The following is a 17,873-nucleotide window of genomic DNA, read 5'->3' as shown; positions in this document are numbered from 1 at the left end:
TGTCTTCAAGGAAAGCAAACAACGCTGTGAGCACAGATAGTGAGATCCTACCTGAGTCACGGGTATCAGGAGGGGCTTTGAGATGAAGAGAAATACCTGAGCTGATTCCTAAAGATACAGTAAAGAAGGTAGATGGACAAAAGGATGTTAAGGAATAACCTATCAGGCAGAATAAAATTTATGTATTTATAGACATGTAAGATATTTCATTTAATTGGAACCAATTATTGAGAATGGAGTGGTAAAAATAAGTTAATGTATGATAGGTAAAAAAGAGATAGGGATATATGTTTGGCAAATATTTCAATATATGAAACCACCCTAAATCTGTCTCATTTCATTGACAACAACCATAAGATTAGTTAATTGGGCAGGGGAAATGCCTTACTGGGCTACTTCAATGGATCCCTTTGGTGAGAGCTGATTGTTAGCAGTGCTGCCTTCAGGGAGAACTCCAACTACACGCTGGGGCATTGGGGTTGAGTTCCTGGCCATAGCCTAGGGAATAAAGGAAATAAATTCCTTCCACCCACTGTCTCCCAATTTCCCAAACATTCAAGACTCTCTATAACAACAAAAATGATTTATTTGCAACACAACCCAGTCCCCATTACTTCAATACAGCACAGGAATAGAAGAGAGTCACAGTGCAAGCATTATTTAGTCCAAGGCAGAACTCCATGCCTCCCAATACAGCAAGCCTGTCTCCCCCAGAGACCCATGCTCAGAGCCCAGCTGAACACACAAACAAGCAAGCCCAGTATGAAGTCAGCCCCAGGTCTCAGCACATTTCACCCTTCCCCCACTGCCCTATTAACCTTCCTAACTGCAGCCTTCTATGCCTTCCACTCCCAACCAGGCCAACTCTCAGGCTCTGAGCCACCAGCAAGCTTTCTCTGTAGGATTATTAACAAGGGTTTAAGGATTACCTAAAATGAGAAAATACCCTGTGAAATCTATTGTTCCAGAGAAAATTTAAAATGACTCCCCCATACATAATTCTAATCAACAATGACAACTCTTCATTTTTTCACTATAGATATAAGAGGTTTTGAAATGATTGTCATCTCTGCTCCATTCACATTTCCCTACTGGCTTTATTAACGGCTGCTCTCTTCACAGCAGGATAATAAAGGGATCATCCCAGGCATTTCTGCCAGGTTCAGAGCCTGAGAGGAAAAACCCTGATGGCTTAGAAAAAGATTCCCTTCTGTTTCCTTCAAAAGATTTCTAGGGAGATTACTGCTTAAAAGTTTCCTAGTCCATCTAAGAAACAGTTTTAGATTTAGAGGGAAATCCAAACACAGAAGCAAGCGGTCTCTTCAATTAGGTAATAGTTTCTAGGATTCAGGAGGCAAGGAAGAGGAGTATAAAATCTCAAGTTACTGTCTTCACCCCAAACCTTCTAGATCCTCAGAAGACGGACTAGTGGTCAAAACATACTGATATTTGGCATCAGAACTGTTTTTATAAAGTGAGTCACTCATAAATAGGGGAAGAAGACTTAAAGTACAATGCTGAAGGCAAGGAATAGAATCTACAGAATGGGTAGAGCACTTGGGTTGAGCACTTTCAGATTTAACAATATTTGTTTACTATAAATCCTTTTCTAATTTCTTGGGCAAACCTGATCTATCTGTACCTTTGCTGTCACCTGCATGTACAGGACTGGGCAATCATACCCTCATACTCCTTGTACAAGATACTCCCATTTGCCTCAATCAGAAGGATGCTAATGGGAACATACTTATAAGGGACACAGGAAGGCTGAGGGACACTCTGATCCACCAGCTCATTGACAAGGTTCTGGATGATGGCATGATTGGGAGAATTGAGACCATAGTGTAGTACCCGAGGACATACTCCCTTACAGTAGTTTGGGGTATAGAGATGGGGAGCGATGATCCAGTGATCCCAGCCCAGCTGCTGGAAGCTGACTTGAAAAGGGTGGAGGGAACACAGATTACTTTCAGGCCCGTCATGCTCCCTGGAGGGGCCAGGAACTTCAGATGCAATACTGCCTGCTTGACGAGCCCTCCTCAAGAGAAGAGAAGGGTCTTTTTCTGTAAACTCTTTCAGGCCTTTAGGGAGAGGTTTGGTCTTCTGAACACTCTGAGTGTCATTGAAATACAGTAACAAGAAGACAGTGTCCAATGATGAAGTGCCATGCCACCAGAACTCACGAACCTCACTACCTCTTGGCTGCTGACACACGAAGCGGAGTCGTAGTACCCGGCGCCCCTTGTGATTCCAGAGCTTTTGCCCAACATGTTCCATGATATCCATCTCTGTCCAAGCTTTGGGCAACAGGGAAGGCTTTGAGGAGCCTCTTCCTGAAGAAGGAAAGTGATTGGTTGGGCTTTTCTGGACCCAGGGCTCCACATGGCAGGAGAGGTGGGAATGAGTTAGGTGAAGTTGATGGCGGTAAACCACAGTGGCTCTGACTAGTTGGTATGCTACCCGGTTTGGTCTCAGAGGAAAGTCCAGGGTCTGTATGTGCCAGGAGCCTGTATTAGTAAGAGGGAACAAGAGCAAAGCGTTAGCTTCTTACCTCCTAGCCTTAGTCTCCCTAACAGACCGGCTCAGTACAAACTGACAAGCAGCCCTGAAATGAATTTAAGATCATAATAGTGGTCTATTGAGCACTTATATAATGTATTAGATGCTTTACATGCATTAGCTCTTGAATCCACAATAGCCTTATGAGATAGTTGTTATTCCCATTTTGCAGACAAGGAAACTGAAGCTCAGAGAAGCTATGCCAGAGGACACACAAGCCAGTGTTTGTTAGAATGAAGATTTGAGTCCAAGTCTTTTTCCCTTAAGATGACAAATTGTGGCTCATTTTTAGATCACTCATAGTCCTAGGTGGAGAAAAACACTTCAAATACAGAACTGTCTGTATATATTGTATTATTTAGTTGACTATTAAAAAGGTGACCAATTAAGAGGGTCATTGAAACATATGAATAATAAATCCTCATGCTATATCACTATATAGTGGCAGCTTTAGGGTGACAGTCCAATATTGGGGGGTATCATCTGCTATCGCTTCAAATCTGGGTTGGAGATGCCACAAAATAATTTTTTCTAGTTGGGACAGGTGTTTACTACTTTTGCTTTCTATTTGAATTTCTTCTTGAGCAGCTATTCCATTATTGGGCAGGTTCTCCCTTAATCCTCAGTCTCCCCCTTTTCCATTTCTTACCGGCAATGATTCTTCGTTTACCCCATTCATTGTTAATACCGTATTCAACAAGGCCCAGTCATATAAATGACCTCAGCTAAGAAGTCTACTTAAAAGCTGCATCTTTTGAAAGTGAAAGTCGCTCAGCCGTGTCCGACTCTTTGCGACCCCATGGACTATACAGTCCATGGAATTCTCCAGGCCAGAATACTGGAGTGGGTAGCCTTTCCCTTCTCCAGGAATCGAACCCAGGTCTCTCGCATTGCAGGCGGATTCGTTACCAGCTGAACTACAAAGTGATTGTTTTAATCTAAACCATGACGCTGACACCTAGTGGCCAAAGCATTGAAAAGTGGGACCTGCAGTGCTCTGACCTTCTGCGCCCTCTCCGGGCAAAGGTCAAGAGCAACGATTACAAAAACCAGGCATAGCAAGAAAAACCCTTCTGTCATCTTCAGCTATCACTAACCATCAGTTCAGTTCAGTCACTCAGTCGTGTCCGACTCTTTGTGACCCCATGAACCAAAACACACCAGGCCTCTCTGTCCATCACGAACTCCCGGAGTTCACCCAAACCCATGTCCATTGAGTCAGTGATGCCATCCAACCATCTCAGCCTCTGTTGTCCCCTTCTCCTCCTGCCTCCAATCTTTCCCAGCATCAGGGTCATCTCAAATGAGTCAGCTCTTCACATCAGGTGGCCAACATACTGGAGTTTCAGCTTCAACATCAGTCCTTCCAGTGAACACCCAGGACTGATCTCCCCCAGGATGGACTGGTTGGATCTCTCAAGAGTCTTCTCCAACACCACAGTCCAAAGGCATCAATGCTTCGGCGCTCAGCTTTCTTTATAGTCCAACTCTCACATCCATACATGACTACTGGAAAAACCATAGCCTTGACTAGATGGACCTTTGTTGGCAAAATAATGTCTCTGCTTTTTAATATGCTGTCTAGGTTGGTCATAACTTTCCTTCCAAGGAGAAAGTGAGTTTTTTTTTTTTTTAATTTCATGGCTGCAATCACCATCTGCAGTGATTTTGGAGCCCAGAAAAATAAAGTCTGTCGCTGTTTCCCCATCTATTTTCCATGAAGTGATGGGACCAGATGCCATGATCTTCGTTTTCTGAATGTTGAGCTTTAAGCCAATTTTTTTCACTCTCCTCTTTCACTTTCATCAAGAGGCTCTTTAGTTCTTCACTTTCTGCCATAAGGGTGGTATCATCTGCATATCTGAGGTTATTGATATTTCTCCCAGCAATCTTGATTCCAGCTTGTGCTTCTTCCAGCCCAGCATTTCTCATGATATACTCTACATATAATTTAAATAAGCAGGGTGACAATATACAGCCTTGACGTGCTCCTTTTCCTATTTGGAACCAGTCTGTTTTTCCATGTCCAGTCACTAACCATGGCCATGCTAATTTACATATTATCTACCTAATCTTCCTTCTCCACTGAATCCATGACCCTGGAATTCAGTAAGCTTGGGATGTTCAACATAGAAGCTCTTGAATGTTTTGATGCATCAGGATTTTAGTTATGTATCCAAGTTTCAGGTGCAAAATTCGTAATCATAATTCATCATAATTCAACATCTGTGTACACTACAGAGTGATCACCACCACAAGCTTAGTTACCATCATCTGTTACCACACAATTAACTCCCTTCACCTATTTCGCTCACTCTCCAACCCTGGTTACCTGCTGGTAAACACTAATCTGATCTGTTTCTGAGTTTTTAATTTTTGTTTTTCATTTATTTTGTTTTTATATTCCACATATGAGTGAAACCATACTTCAAAGTGAAGTCACTCAGTCGTGTCCAACTCTCTGCAACCCCATGACTGTAGCCTACCAGGCTCCTCCATCCATGGGATTTTCCAGGCAAGAATACTGGAGTGGGTTGCCATTTCCTTCTCCAGTACCATACTCCAAGTTTTTTTTAAAAGTTCAGGTTCCAACTCATGCTTAATACACCCTCAAGTTTGGGGCACTTGGATATCATTCAGACAGAGCTCAAGCCAGGCTTGTAATTGCTTTCTCAAGTTACTCCATACTCCCATCCTGTAATAATCTTTCCAAGACACCCACCCATACATCTGCCCCACCCTGCCTGAAAAGGAATCTAAACCGAATCTCTAGCAGGCAGTCTGGTTAGGAACTGCCCTTTCCTTTCAGACCCTGACATCACATATTTCCTGAAGCAGGGTGGGGTTGCTAAGGATCAGGGCCAGGAAGGGTCTGCTCAGAACTTTTCAGGGAAATGTCTGACTCACACATCCTGTGCGATTGAACCTGGAATAGCTCTCAAAGCAAGCTTGATTCAGCTGGATCATCTCCTGATGGAATGATCAGACCCAACTCTCTTGTCATCCATTTCTGGATCCTTTCCAGAGTCCCTAGATACCAGTATGTCCCACAGTCAGACCAAGATACTGGCCTAATTCTAGACATTCTACTTTCTAGCCTCATATCATCTGTACAGAATTGATTTATGCAGCTTATGAATGAAATCCAGATTCCTTGTAATGACCACTGCATCCCTGAGTCTCATCAGTCTCATATCCCACCACTCTCTACAATCTCACTAGGCTCCAACCATCCTGATCTTCCTTCTATTCTTCAAGTACTTGTTTCCACCTTTCAGCCTTTGTACATGTTGTTCCCTCTGCCTAGATCAGACTTCTCTCTTCTCTTCTCATGCCAAGCTTCTTACCTTACAGACCTCAGCTCAAATGTCACCTCTTCAAACATGCCTTCACTGACAATCCCATGCAAAGGGAAGATTTCTTTGCTATTCTCTATCAGAACCACCTATTTCATTCTTTGGTAGCATTTACCACAATTTACAACTATCGATGTTTACTTATTTGTCTCACCCAGAGAACCATACCTATCTTGATCACATCCCAACACCTAGAACAACGCCTAGCACTTAGCAGTTGCCAAATAAATACTTGGTGAGTGAATCTCCAACCACATCAAGTTATCTTTTTCCTCAGTCAGAATGCACTTCCCTCCCTGTATCCATAGTCTCTTTACTCCTTCTGCAAAGTCTGGCTCAAATGCCACCTCTCCAATGAGGCCTTTCAACTATTTCAGCATTTCCCTCTCCTTTCCCTAAGCAGCAACCCATTTCTTCTTGGAGTCCCAGGAATCCTACTGCTTATCCTTTTCAAAGCATTTGCTGTGCTGTACCACCATTATGTTATTACTTATATATCCATTCTACTATAGTGGGGGCTCCTAGAGCAGTTATTTGCCTTCTCATACCCAACCCAAACACAGTGCTTGGTGCTCAATTAAAGTCTGTTAAGCAGTCAGCACAGCAGGATAATTAAAAGCACAGGCTCTGAAGCCTGAAAGCCTGGGTTAGAAACCCAGCTCTATTAATTACTAGCTGTGTTACACTGAGCTTCATTTTCTTCACCTATATAATGGGTATATTCATAGTATTCCATAGTGGAGCAGTAGTAAAGAATCCTCTTGCCAATGCAGGAAACACAGAAGATGTGGGTTTGATCCCTGGGTTGGGAAGATCCCCTGGAGGAGGAAATGGCAACCCACTCCAATACTCTTGCCTGGAAAGTTCCATGGACAAAGGAGCCTGGCAGGTATAGTCCATGGGGTCGCAAAGAGTCAGACACAACTGAGCTCGCACACACAACTACTTCATACGATATTGGGGAGGATTAAGGAAGACAATGTTTGTAAAATTACTGTGCCTAATGCCTGGCATATGGTAAGCACACACTAAAGTTTAGCTTAGGGGAATGGTGGTTGTTTTACTTGGAGGAGGGAGGTAAATCATGTCTGTTGTCATCTCTGAGACTAGCAAAGGCTTAAGATTAATTTCACCAGGTTCCCAAGATTTCCTTGAGATTGATGGCTTTCTTCATTCCCTAGAGAACCCTGCACTGCATAAGCCCACTACTGCCCTAGATCAGTGTCTAATGAAGATGTTTAAAGCAGAAGGGAACCATGAGGGAAACAAAGAAAATTCCAAAATACATTTGGTAATTTGGTACCACAAACCCAAACTAGCAACATAGTCTAAACAGAAAAACTGCTTCGTATACCAGGATATCGGGGTATGACATTCAAAACACTTAAGTAGTTATGGACAGACTATAAAACAAGACAGACTTGAAGCTCAACTCCTGCCTCTGCCACCCCATCCTTGTGACCTCTGCAAGTTATTTAACTTCGCTCTCTGCTTCCCGTTTCTTTAAAAATTAGGCTAAGCCTTTCAGGACAGCTAAGCAGAGTCCCTATCATTAAGGATTAAATAACAGACTCTCAGGTGTGAGCCTGTTTCTGTCCTTTCTGAGGCCTTGTAAATTTCCCCAACTCAACATCCTGTACCTTTTGTCTTCTAAGAATAAAACAACACAAACAGCCCTCCACAGAACATGAGTATTTCTCAATTATAATTTTCAGTAATATAATAAGCATTAAGACTTTCTTTGAAAGCTAGGAGCTGAGATATCACTCAGTTGCCCTGCGGCCTGAGAGAAAGTCTCAGGTAGGCCCCAAGGCAATCTGTTCTTAAATTGGAGCCCTAAAGGGAAGCAAATTTGGAGCCAGGTTCTCCCAAGGGTGTCATCTTTTGAAAATCAAGAAACCAAGCCCAAGAAAACCACCCACCCTGTAGGCAATGTGAAGCCTGACAGAAAACTGACAGATCCACTTTTTTCTACACTTTTCTTCCCCATTTTTCTCTCCCCCGCACCAGAACAATATAGTATGATAACTCACCTCTGAGAGGCCTTGCTACACTAGCCAGCGGCCTCACCAGCCTCACCATGGTGGCCCCAATGGTGCGGTTTTCCCTAGGGTGTCCACTTGCGTCAGCTGAACGCTGGTACAACTCCAGCATATACCGTAAGGGATGCCCTAAGATCCGAGGCTTCCTCTGCTGCTTGCCAGGGGCTTCTTCCAGCAGCTCCTGAATCAGGGGCAAGGTAGGGGCCTCAGGCAGGTGGGCAATAGAGGGCTGCCCTACCTGTGTCATTTGGACCCTATGTTCCATAAAAAGCACCAGTCCCCAAAGAAGAAGGATTCTAAGGATGCTCAGAAGGACCATCTTGAAAAGCTTGGTGTTCAGCAACATGTTCTGGTAAAAGCCCAAAGGATACCACTTTAAACCTTTCCTTTTACATGGGTAACAGCATCCAGGCTCCACTACCACAAAAGATAGAGCAAGGAAAAATGAAAGGCTGGCAGGCAGGTCCTATGTTTCTTCCTCTGGTAGGATCTCCTGAACCAAAAAGAGGTTTTCTAAATTGTCCTCTTTGCATCAAATAAACAGAAACAGCAGGTGGGACAAGGCAGCGTGCCCATCCTGCGCTCCAGAGCTGGGAACAAGATCGTATTTAAAAGGAGAGGCCCATTCCAGGACCTGCTCCCTTACCTTATCCACTAGGATGAAAAGAAGCAGCCCTAGCCTGCTCTGCTTCACAGCTTTAAAGGTAGTCTCTTAATCAGTCCTTAAAGGACCAGAGGCCTCCTGTTCCCACCCCGCTTCCATGCAATGCTTTTCCTAATGTGGCATTTCCCAAAATGTGGTCTGCTAAGGACTTGCAGTGGAGCTATTTGAGGGGATTGTTAAGAATTTGGGCTTCTGGGTCCAGACAAAAACATGGACTTTCTGAGCGTAAGTGCCAGAAATCTGAATCTTAAGTCCTCCAAGATGTTCGTATGAGTACTAAAACGTGGGAACCTCTCTGTGAGTATGGCTGCTGGAGCTTGAAGAAGATGCCCGAACAGTGGTTTTCAATCTTGACTCTATACTGGGATCACGTGGGGAGTTTTAACTATTATGGATGCCTGCGTACCATCCCTAGAGATTCTGATGGAGTCAGTATGGGGTATTACCAGGGCATCAGGAGTTCTTAAAGTTCTGCAGGTGATTTTAATGTGCAGCCAAGTTTGAGAACTCTGACTTAGAATTTTCTGGTTTTTCCATGGAAGGTGTTGAGATTTTGTGTGGGTTTCATCAGAGAAGCACAGGGCAGTGGGAGCTGAATCTATGAAAGTTGGTTAGGAGCTAACCTAGCTTGGCTGGTTACTGGAGGCATCAGGGCTGAACCAGTTAGTTAAGGCTACCCCAGACCAGGATTCTGCAGAAAAATGGTAGGTGTAGTCCTGGCCCTGTCCAAGAAGAAGCAGTTTCCTGGATCTCTAAGAAGGTGGGACATTAGGTCAAGACATGGCTCTTTGGAACAGGTACGGACTTTGTAAGCAACGGACCTGTGTTTGGATTGTTATTGATACTGTTTCTTATTAGCAGTCATTTAAGCTCTCCAAAGCAAATCTCTTCATTTCCCTGAGCCTCAGTCTCCTCACCTGTAAAATAGAGATAACATGTTTTAATCCCACAGCTTGTTGTGAAGATACAAGGAAATAATCTGTATTCATCTCAACAAAACCTAATTAGACATACATGGTTACATGCTGGAAATTATTTCTTCCCTTCTCTGTTTTTTTTCCAACTAGGCCTTGGTCTCTGGCATGTATTGTAAAACAAAAGATATGGGTCCCCTAGGTCTCAACTCAAATCCCAAGTCAACAACCTATTAGCTGGTGACCTCTAACAAGATTACTCCCAGTAATCTGTAATGAGTAATGAGTTTCTTCGTTTGTACCGCCAGCTCCTGCAGAGAGTTGTTGTGAGTGTTGTATTGTGTACATTTTTATTGTATACAATGATATACAAGTAAGGGATATAAGCAGATGACTCACAATAGGCAAAACCTGAATGGCCAAAACATGAAAAGATGTAAAAGAAATCAGAAAAATGTAATTTAAAACCACATAAGATACAACTTCACATCTAGGATTGGTAACATATCAGAAGTCTGATGTTATTAAATTCAGGTTAGGATGTAGAATGCAGGTAACTTTCTTACAGCCCTGATGGGAATGTGATTGGGTACAGTTGTTTTAGAGAGCAATCTGGCATTATCTCTAGTGAGTTTGAAAATGTGCAATTCAGGCATTGCTACTATTGCTAGAACAGTAGCTTTTAGACACTTTTGTCTGATTCACAGGAATAAATACACTTTACATCCAACCCACTATAAACACAAGCACACACATGCATGCACACACACATATACCTGAAGTAAACATTTCCTTAAACAATTATTATCTTTACATGTTAGGAGGGATACTATATCATGATGAGTAAGAACATGGCTCTAGAGTCAAAATCCTAAATTCAGACTCCAGCTCTACCATTCATTAGCTTGACCTTGGGCAAGTTATTCAACTTCTCTGTGCCTCAGTTTCCTCATGTGTGAAATAGAAACTGTAGCCTCTCTCTGCTTCAGTTTTCTAATATATATGTACAATGAGGTTAATCAAAAGACAACTCACAGGATTGTTGTGTTAAATGAGTTAATACATGTAATGGACTTAAAAGAGTGACTGGCACAAAGTAAATACTAGACACAGGTTAATTATTATTACATTTAATGCAAGTTGTGCTCTCCAGAAAGCTGGGCTCACCTTGAAATGACCTGTTATGAGCTGTGGAGAGGCAGCCCAGAAGTTTCTCTGTCTTCCATGTCCACACCACTTCTCCCTTCTTTCTTACCCCTTCTCTGCCTCCTAACATTCTCTTTGGCCCCTGACCTCTGTCTGTTACCAATTAAACTTCCTATTTTCTATCCAACATAACTCAATAAAAGTACAAGTTGTCAGAACAACTAGTAAAGTGTTCATAGCCAGTTTTCTTTGATGTTTCTCTGGTATTTGAGTGGAATTATATTCATCAAGAACATTTTTCTGCCATAATAGTGAGATTTTGATTCAGGATCAAAAGAAGTAAAGAGACAATATATTACCCTGGAAAGAACATGATTTGGGTTAGAATTCCTGGTTATGCTATTTTTTTCTGTTGCTCAACCTCTCTCAATCTCAGCTTTCTTTTTTTAAAAAAAGATTTATTGATGTATTTATCGGCTGTGATGGGTCTTCATTGCTGCACTTGCGCTTTCTCTAGTTGTGGCAAGTGGGGGCTACTCTTCATTGTGGTGCCCTGGCTCCTCATCATAGTGGCTTCCTTGTTGTGGAGCACAGGCTCTAGGCACACAGTCCTTGATAGTTGCAGTGCATGGCCTCGGTAGTTGTGACTATCGGGCTCGGTTGCTCCGTGGCATATGGAATCTTGCAGGACCAGGGTTTGAACTGGTGTCCCTTGCATTGTAAGGCAGATTCTTAACCACTGGACCACCAGGGAAGCCCTATCTCAGCTTTCTTAACTGTAAATTGGGGATATTCTTTAGGAGTGTGGTGAGATTTAAATGAGATAATGTGTACAAAGTATTAGCATATCAGACAGTCAGTTCAGTCGCTCAGTCGTGTCCGACTCCTTGCGACCCCATGAACTGCAGCACGCCAGGCCTCCCTGTCCATCACCAACTCCCAGAGTCCACCCAAACCCATGTCCGTTGTGTTGGTGATGCCATCCAACCATCTCATCCTCTGTCATCCCCTTCTCCTCCTGCCCTCAATCTTTCCCAGCATCAGGGTCTTTTCAAATGAGTCAGCTTTCTGCATCAGGTGGCCAAAGTATTGGAGTTTCAGCTTCAACATCAGTCCTTCCAATGAACACCCAGGACTGATCTCCTTTAGGGTGGACTGGTTGGATCTCCTTGCAATCCAAGGGACCCTCAAGAGTCTTCTCCAACACACACAGTTCAAAAGCATCAATTCTTTGGCGCTCAGCTTTCTTTATAGTCCAACTCTCACATCCATACATGACTACTGGAAAAACCATAGCTTTGACTAGACGGACCTCTATTGGCAAAGTAATGTTTCTGCTTTTTAATATGCTGTCTAGGTTGGTCATAACTTTCCTTGCAAGGAGCAAGCGTCTTTTAATTCCATGGCTGCAATCACCATCTGGAGTGATTTTGGAGCCCAGAAAAATAAAGTCTGTCACTGTTTCCCCATCTATTTACCATGAAGTGATGGGACCAGATGCCGTGATCTTAGTTTTCTGAATGTTGAGCTTTAAGCCAACTTTTTCACTCTCCTCTTTCACTTTCATCAAGAGGCTCTTTAGTTCTTCTTCACTTTCTGCCATAAGGGTGGTGTTATCTGCATGTCTGAGGTTATTGATATTTCTCCTGGCATATAGACACTCTTAAATAAATGGTAAAATTTACCATTAATAGCCTATGATTTTAAACTGTGTGTAAAGTGTTCCTGACTGAAGGAAATATCCACTTAGCATCCTCCTAAAGTTCACCTTAATTTTTATTCCATCCCTCTACTCACCAGGGCTTCAGGAGACTTGCCCGGTTGAAAAGGTCAGCTTTCTTATTTTCAGAACTTCCTATTTCTCATTTCAGAAAAAGATCCCAAAACTAACTCCTTTCCTATGACCAGAATTGAAAGAAGTTGACATGATTATTTCCTGGAAATGTTGCCTGGTGGGCCTGATACATGCTATTGCCCTAATCCCCCAGAAGAGGGCAGGAACTGTCTTTCTAGCCTTTATGGTTGGAGTGTTGAGTTGGAGTGGAGGGACAGGTTATAGGCAACTAGAACAGGATCTACTAAAGGATATTTAGAAGGTCTTTCTGCTTTAGAAAAAGTAATATGTGAAAACATTAATTATGTAAATTGAACAGTTTAGGAGGTGATTATTGACATAACAAAAAGGGTTCTTTGAAACAACAAAATGGGTCACCTCAAATTGCTCTGAGCAACAAGAAACATTAATGTACAGTATGGGTTAACTTTTCAAACTATAATGTGCTGGACTGGTAAGAGGCATAAAAATTTACAAAATTTTACATGAATTATGCATGTTACAGGCATATGTTCTAGACACTACTAGACCCCAGTAGTACAGAAATTAATAAGACAAGTCCTCTGTCTTTCACACTCCTAGTACTATGCTAGGCACTGAGATAGGTTGGGGTACACCAAAATAAAACAGGTAGTTTCTATCTCAAGAAGATAACAACTTTAATAGAGACATAAAAGATAGGATATATTTCCCATAACCATGATATTTCCTCTAAGTAGTCTTCTGAGTTCTTAAAAAAATTACCTATTTTCTAGATGTTATGTTAAAAAAATCATTTTCCTTAAAACAAAGAGTATCATATATTTTATAGAAATCTTTATTAATTTGGCATTAGACTATATCCTTTTGCATATTATATCTTATTTTTATCTTCATATCAACTCTGTGAGTTAAGCATTATATTCCCATTTATAGGTAAGGAAGTTTATCAGACAAGAAAACTCGTCCAAGGTTGTACAGTTCTTAAATGGTGGAATACATTGGGATTTGGATCCAACTAAGAGGAGACTTCGGAGAAGGCAATGGCACCCCACTCCAGTACTCTTGCCTGGAAAATCCCATGGATGGAGGAGCCTGGTGGGCTGCAGTCCATGGGGTTGCTAAGAGTCGGACACAACTGAGCGACGTCACCTTCACTTTTCACTTTGATGCATTGGAGAAGGAAATGGCAACCCACTCCAGTGTTCTTGCCTGGAGAATCCCAGGGATGGGGGAGCCTGGTGGGCTGCCGTCTATGGGGTCGCACAGAGTCCGACATGACTGAAGCAACTTAGCAGCAGCAGTAGCAGCAGCAGCAAGAGGAGACTTGAGTCCCTCTCTTTGTATCTTATAGGTTGCTATATAAACTGTCAACTAGTATTTAGCACCTTAAGAAGACTCAGTTTCCCTGTAAGATAATCCCACATGGATTCCTGAGTATAGAATTTTGACTCTTATTGTTGCTTATGAACCATATGACTCCCAGACAACCAGAAGATTATGTTTTCTTTTAGCTAAGCATGACACATTCTGAAGGTCTGTTTGGTATCAGAGATACCTGCTATTTTTGGAGTTTTTGGTCATTTTTGGATAATCAAGGCATCAGTAACCAATTGACCACATTCTCATCCTATCAGTTTAGTTCAATTGCTCAGTCATGTCCAGCTCTTTGCAACCACATGGACTGAAGCAGGCCAGGCTTCCCTGTCCATCACCAACTCCTGGAGTTTGCTCAAACTCACGTCCATCAAGTTGGTTATGCCATACAAACATCTCATCCTCTGTTATCCCCTTATCCTCCTGCCTTCAATCTTTCCCAGCATCTGGGTCTTTTCCAATGAGTCGGTTGTTCGCATCAGGTGGCCAAATGATTGGAGCTACAGCTTCAGCATGGGTCCTTCCAAAGAATATTCAGGACTGATTTCCTTTAGGATTGACTGATTTGATCTCTTTACACCCCAAGGGACTCTCAAGACACTAACACCACAGTTCAAAAGCATCAATTCTTTGGCACTCAGCTCACATCCATACATGACTACTGAAAAAATCATAGCATTGACTAGATGGACCTTTGTTGACAAAGTACTGTCTCTGCCTTTTAATATGCTGTCTAGGTTTGTCATAGCTTTTCTTTGAAGGAGCAAGCATCTTTTAATTTCATGACTGCAGTCACCATCTGCAGTAATTTTGGAGCCCAAGAAAATAAAGTCTTTCACTGTTTCCATTCTTTCCCTATCTATTTGCCATGAAGTAAAGGGACCAGATGCCATGACCTTCATTTCTTGAATGTTGAGTTTTAAGCCAGCTTTTTCACTCTCCTCTTTCACTTTAATCATAGTGTCACGTGCATATCTGAGGTTATTGATATTTCTCCCGGCAGTCTTGATTCCAGCTTGTGCTTCATCCAGCCTGGAATTTAACATGATGTACTCTGCATATAAATTAAATAAGCACAGTGACAATATACAGCCTGGATGAACTCCTTTCCCAAATTTTTAAAATTTTTTAATTATTTTTTATTGAAGGATAATTACTTTACAGAATTTTTTTTTTGTTTTCTCTCATACCTCAACATGAATCAGCCATAGGTATACATATATCCCCTCCCTTTTGAACCTCCCTCCCATCTCCTTCCCAATCCTACCCCTCTAGGTTGATACAGAGCCCCTGTTTGAGTTTCCTGAGCCATACAGCAAATTCCCGTTGGCCATCTATTTCACATATGGTAATGTAAGTTTCCATGTTACTCTTTCCATAAATCTCACCCTCTCCTCCCCTCTCTCCATGTCCATAAGTGTATTCTCTCTATGTCTGTTTCTCCATTGCTGCCCAGTAAATAAATTCTTCAGAACCATTTTTCTAGATTCCATATATATGCATTAGAATATGATATTTATCTTTCTTTTTCTGGCTCACTTCACTCTGTATAATAGGTTCTAGGTTCATCCACCTCATCAGAACAGACTCAAATGTGTTCCTTTTTATGGCTGAGTAATACTTTGCCAACAAAGGTCCGTCTAGCCAAGGCTGTGGTTTTTCCAGTAGTCATGTATGAATGTGAGAGTTGGACTGTGAAGAAGGCTGAGCGCCAAAGAATTGATGCTTTTGAACTGTGGTGTTGGAGAAGACTCTTGAGAGTCCCTTGGACTGCAAGGAGATCCAACCAGTCCATCCTAAAGGAGATCAGTCCTGGGTGTTCTTTGGAAGGAATGATACTAAAGCTGAAACTCCAATACTTTGGCCACCTCATATGAAGAGTTGACTCATTGGAAAAGACTCTGATGCTGGGAGAGGTTGGGGGCAGGAGCAGAAGGGGATGACAGAGGATGAGATGGCTGGATGGCATCACCGACTCGATGGACATGAGTTTGAGTGAACTCCAGGAGTTGGTAATGGACAGGGAGGCCTGACGTGCTGCAATTCATGGGGTCGCAAAGAATCAGACACGACTGAGTGACTGAACTGAACTGAATATTCCATTGTGTATATGCACCAATACTTCTTTATCCATTTATCTGTTGATGGGCATCTAGGTTGCTTCCATGTTCTACCTATCATAAATAGTGCTACGATGAACAATGGGATACATGTGTCTTTTTCAACCCTGGTTTCCTCAGGGTATATGCCTAGGAGTGGGATTGCTGGGTCATATGGTGGTGTTTTATTCCTAGTTTTTTTAAGAATCTCCATACCGTCTTCCATAGTGGCTGTATCAATTTACATTCCCACCAAAAGTGCAAGGGTGTTCCCTTTCCTCCACACCCTCTCCAGCATTTATTGTTTGTAGACTTTTTGTTGAGGGCCATTCTGACTGGTGTGAGGTGATATCTCATTGTGGTTTTGATTTGCATATCTCTAATAATAAGTGATGTTGAGCATCTTTTCATGTGTTTGCTAGCCATCTGTATGTCTTTGGAGAAATGTCTAGGTCTTTTCTCCACTTTTTGATTGGGTTGTTTGTTTTCCTGGTATTGAATTGTATGAGCTGCTTGTATATTTTGGAAATTAATCTTTTGTCAGTTGTTTCATTTGCTATTATTTTCACCCAATATTAGGGTTTTCTTTTCACCTTGCTTATAGTTTCCTTTGCTGTGCAAAAGCTTTTAAGTTTAATCAGGACCCACTTATTTACTTTTCTTTTTATTTCCATTACTCTAAGAGGTGGGTCATAGAGGATCTTGCTTTGATTTATGTCACTGAGTGTTTTCCTCTAAGAGTTTTATAGTTTCTTGTCTTACATTTAGGTCTTTAATCCATTTTGAGTTTATCTTTGTATATGGTATTAGGAAGTATTCTAATTTAATTCTTTTACATGTAGCCAGTACCATTCTGGAGGAGGCAATGGCACCCCACTCCAGTACTCTTGCCTGGAAAATCCCATGGATGGAGGAGCCTGGTAGGCTGAAGTCCATGGGGTCACTACGAATCGGACACAAATGAGCAACTTCATTTTCACTTTCAGGCATTGGAGAAGGAAATGGCAATCCACTCCAGTGTTCTTGCCTGGAGAATCCCAGGGAAGGGGGAGCCTGGTGGGCTACCGTCTATGGGGTCGCACAGAGTTGGACACAACTGAAGTGACTTAGCAGCAGCAGCAGCAGCAGCAGTACCATACTGTCTTGATGACGGCAGCTTTGTAGTATAATCTGATGTCAGGAAGGTTGATTCCTCCCTCCCAATTCTTCTTTCTCAAGACTGCTTTGGCTATTTGGGGTCTTTTGTGTTTCCTTATGAATTGTGAAATTTTTTGTTCTAGTTCTGTGAAAAAATGCCATTGGTAATTTGATAGGGATCACATTGAATCTGTAGATTGTGTTTGGTAGTATAGTCCTTTTCACAATATAGATTCTTCCTATCCAGGAACATGGAATATCTCTCCATCTGTTTATGTCATCTTTGATTTCTTTTATCAATGTCTTATAATTTTCTGTGTACAGTTCTTTTGTCTCCTTAGGTAAGTTTATTCCTAGATATTTAATTCTTTTTGTTGTAATGGTGGATGGGATTGATTCCTTAATTTCTCTTTCTGATTTTTCATTTTTAGTATATAGAAATGCAAGTGATTTCTGTGTATTGATTTTGTATCCTGTAACTTTGCTAAATTCACTGATTAGTTCTAGTAATTTTCTGATAATATCTTTAGGGTTTTCTATGTACAGTATCATGTCATCTGCAAACAGTGAGAGCTTTACTTCTTCTTTTCTGATCTGGATTCCTTTTATTTCTTTTTATTCTCTGATTGCTGAAGCTAGGACTTCCAGAACTATGTTGAATAATATTGGTGAAAGTGCACACCCTTGTCTTATTCCTGATCTTATGGGGAATGCTTTCAGTTTCTCACCATTGAGAATAATGTTTGCTGTAAGCTTATCATATACA

The 17,873-nt window shown here is 41.8% G+C and overlaps 1 protein-coding gene across 1 annotated transcript; it reads right to left on the bottom strand.

Moving 5' to 3' along the window:
- Positions 1-1,650: 1,650 nt before the first annotated feature.
- Positions 1,651-8,276, bottom strand: BMP15 (bone morphogenetic protein 15). Its single transcript, NM_001031752.1, is given in 2 exon segments — positions 1,651-2,507; positions 7,949-8,276. Coding segments are annotated over 2 exon segments (1,185 nt in total).
- Between the last annotated feature and the right edge of the window lie 9,597 nt (positions 8,277-17,873).

Source organism: Bos taurus, chromosome X (genome assembly GCF_002263795.3).
Source record: "Bos taurus isolate L1 Dominette 01449 registration number 42190680 breed Hereford chromosome X, ARS-UCD2.0, whole genome shotgun sequence".
In the NCBI taxonomy this organism is placed as follows: Eukaryota; Metazoa; Chordata; class Mammalia; order Artiodactyla; family Bovidae; genus Bos; species Bos taurus.
This window is presented reverse-complemented; position numbering and strand designations above follow the sequence as displayed.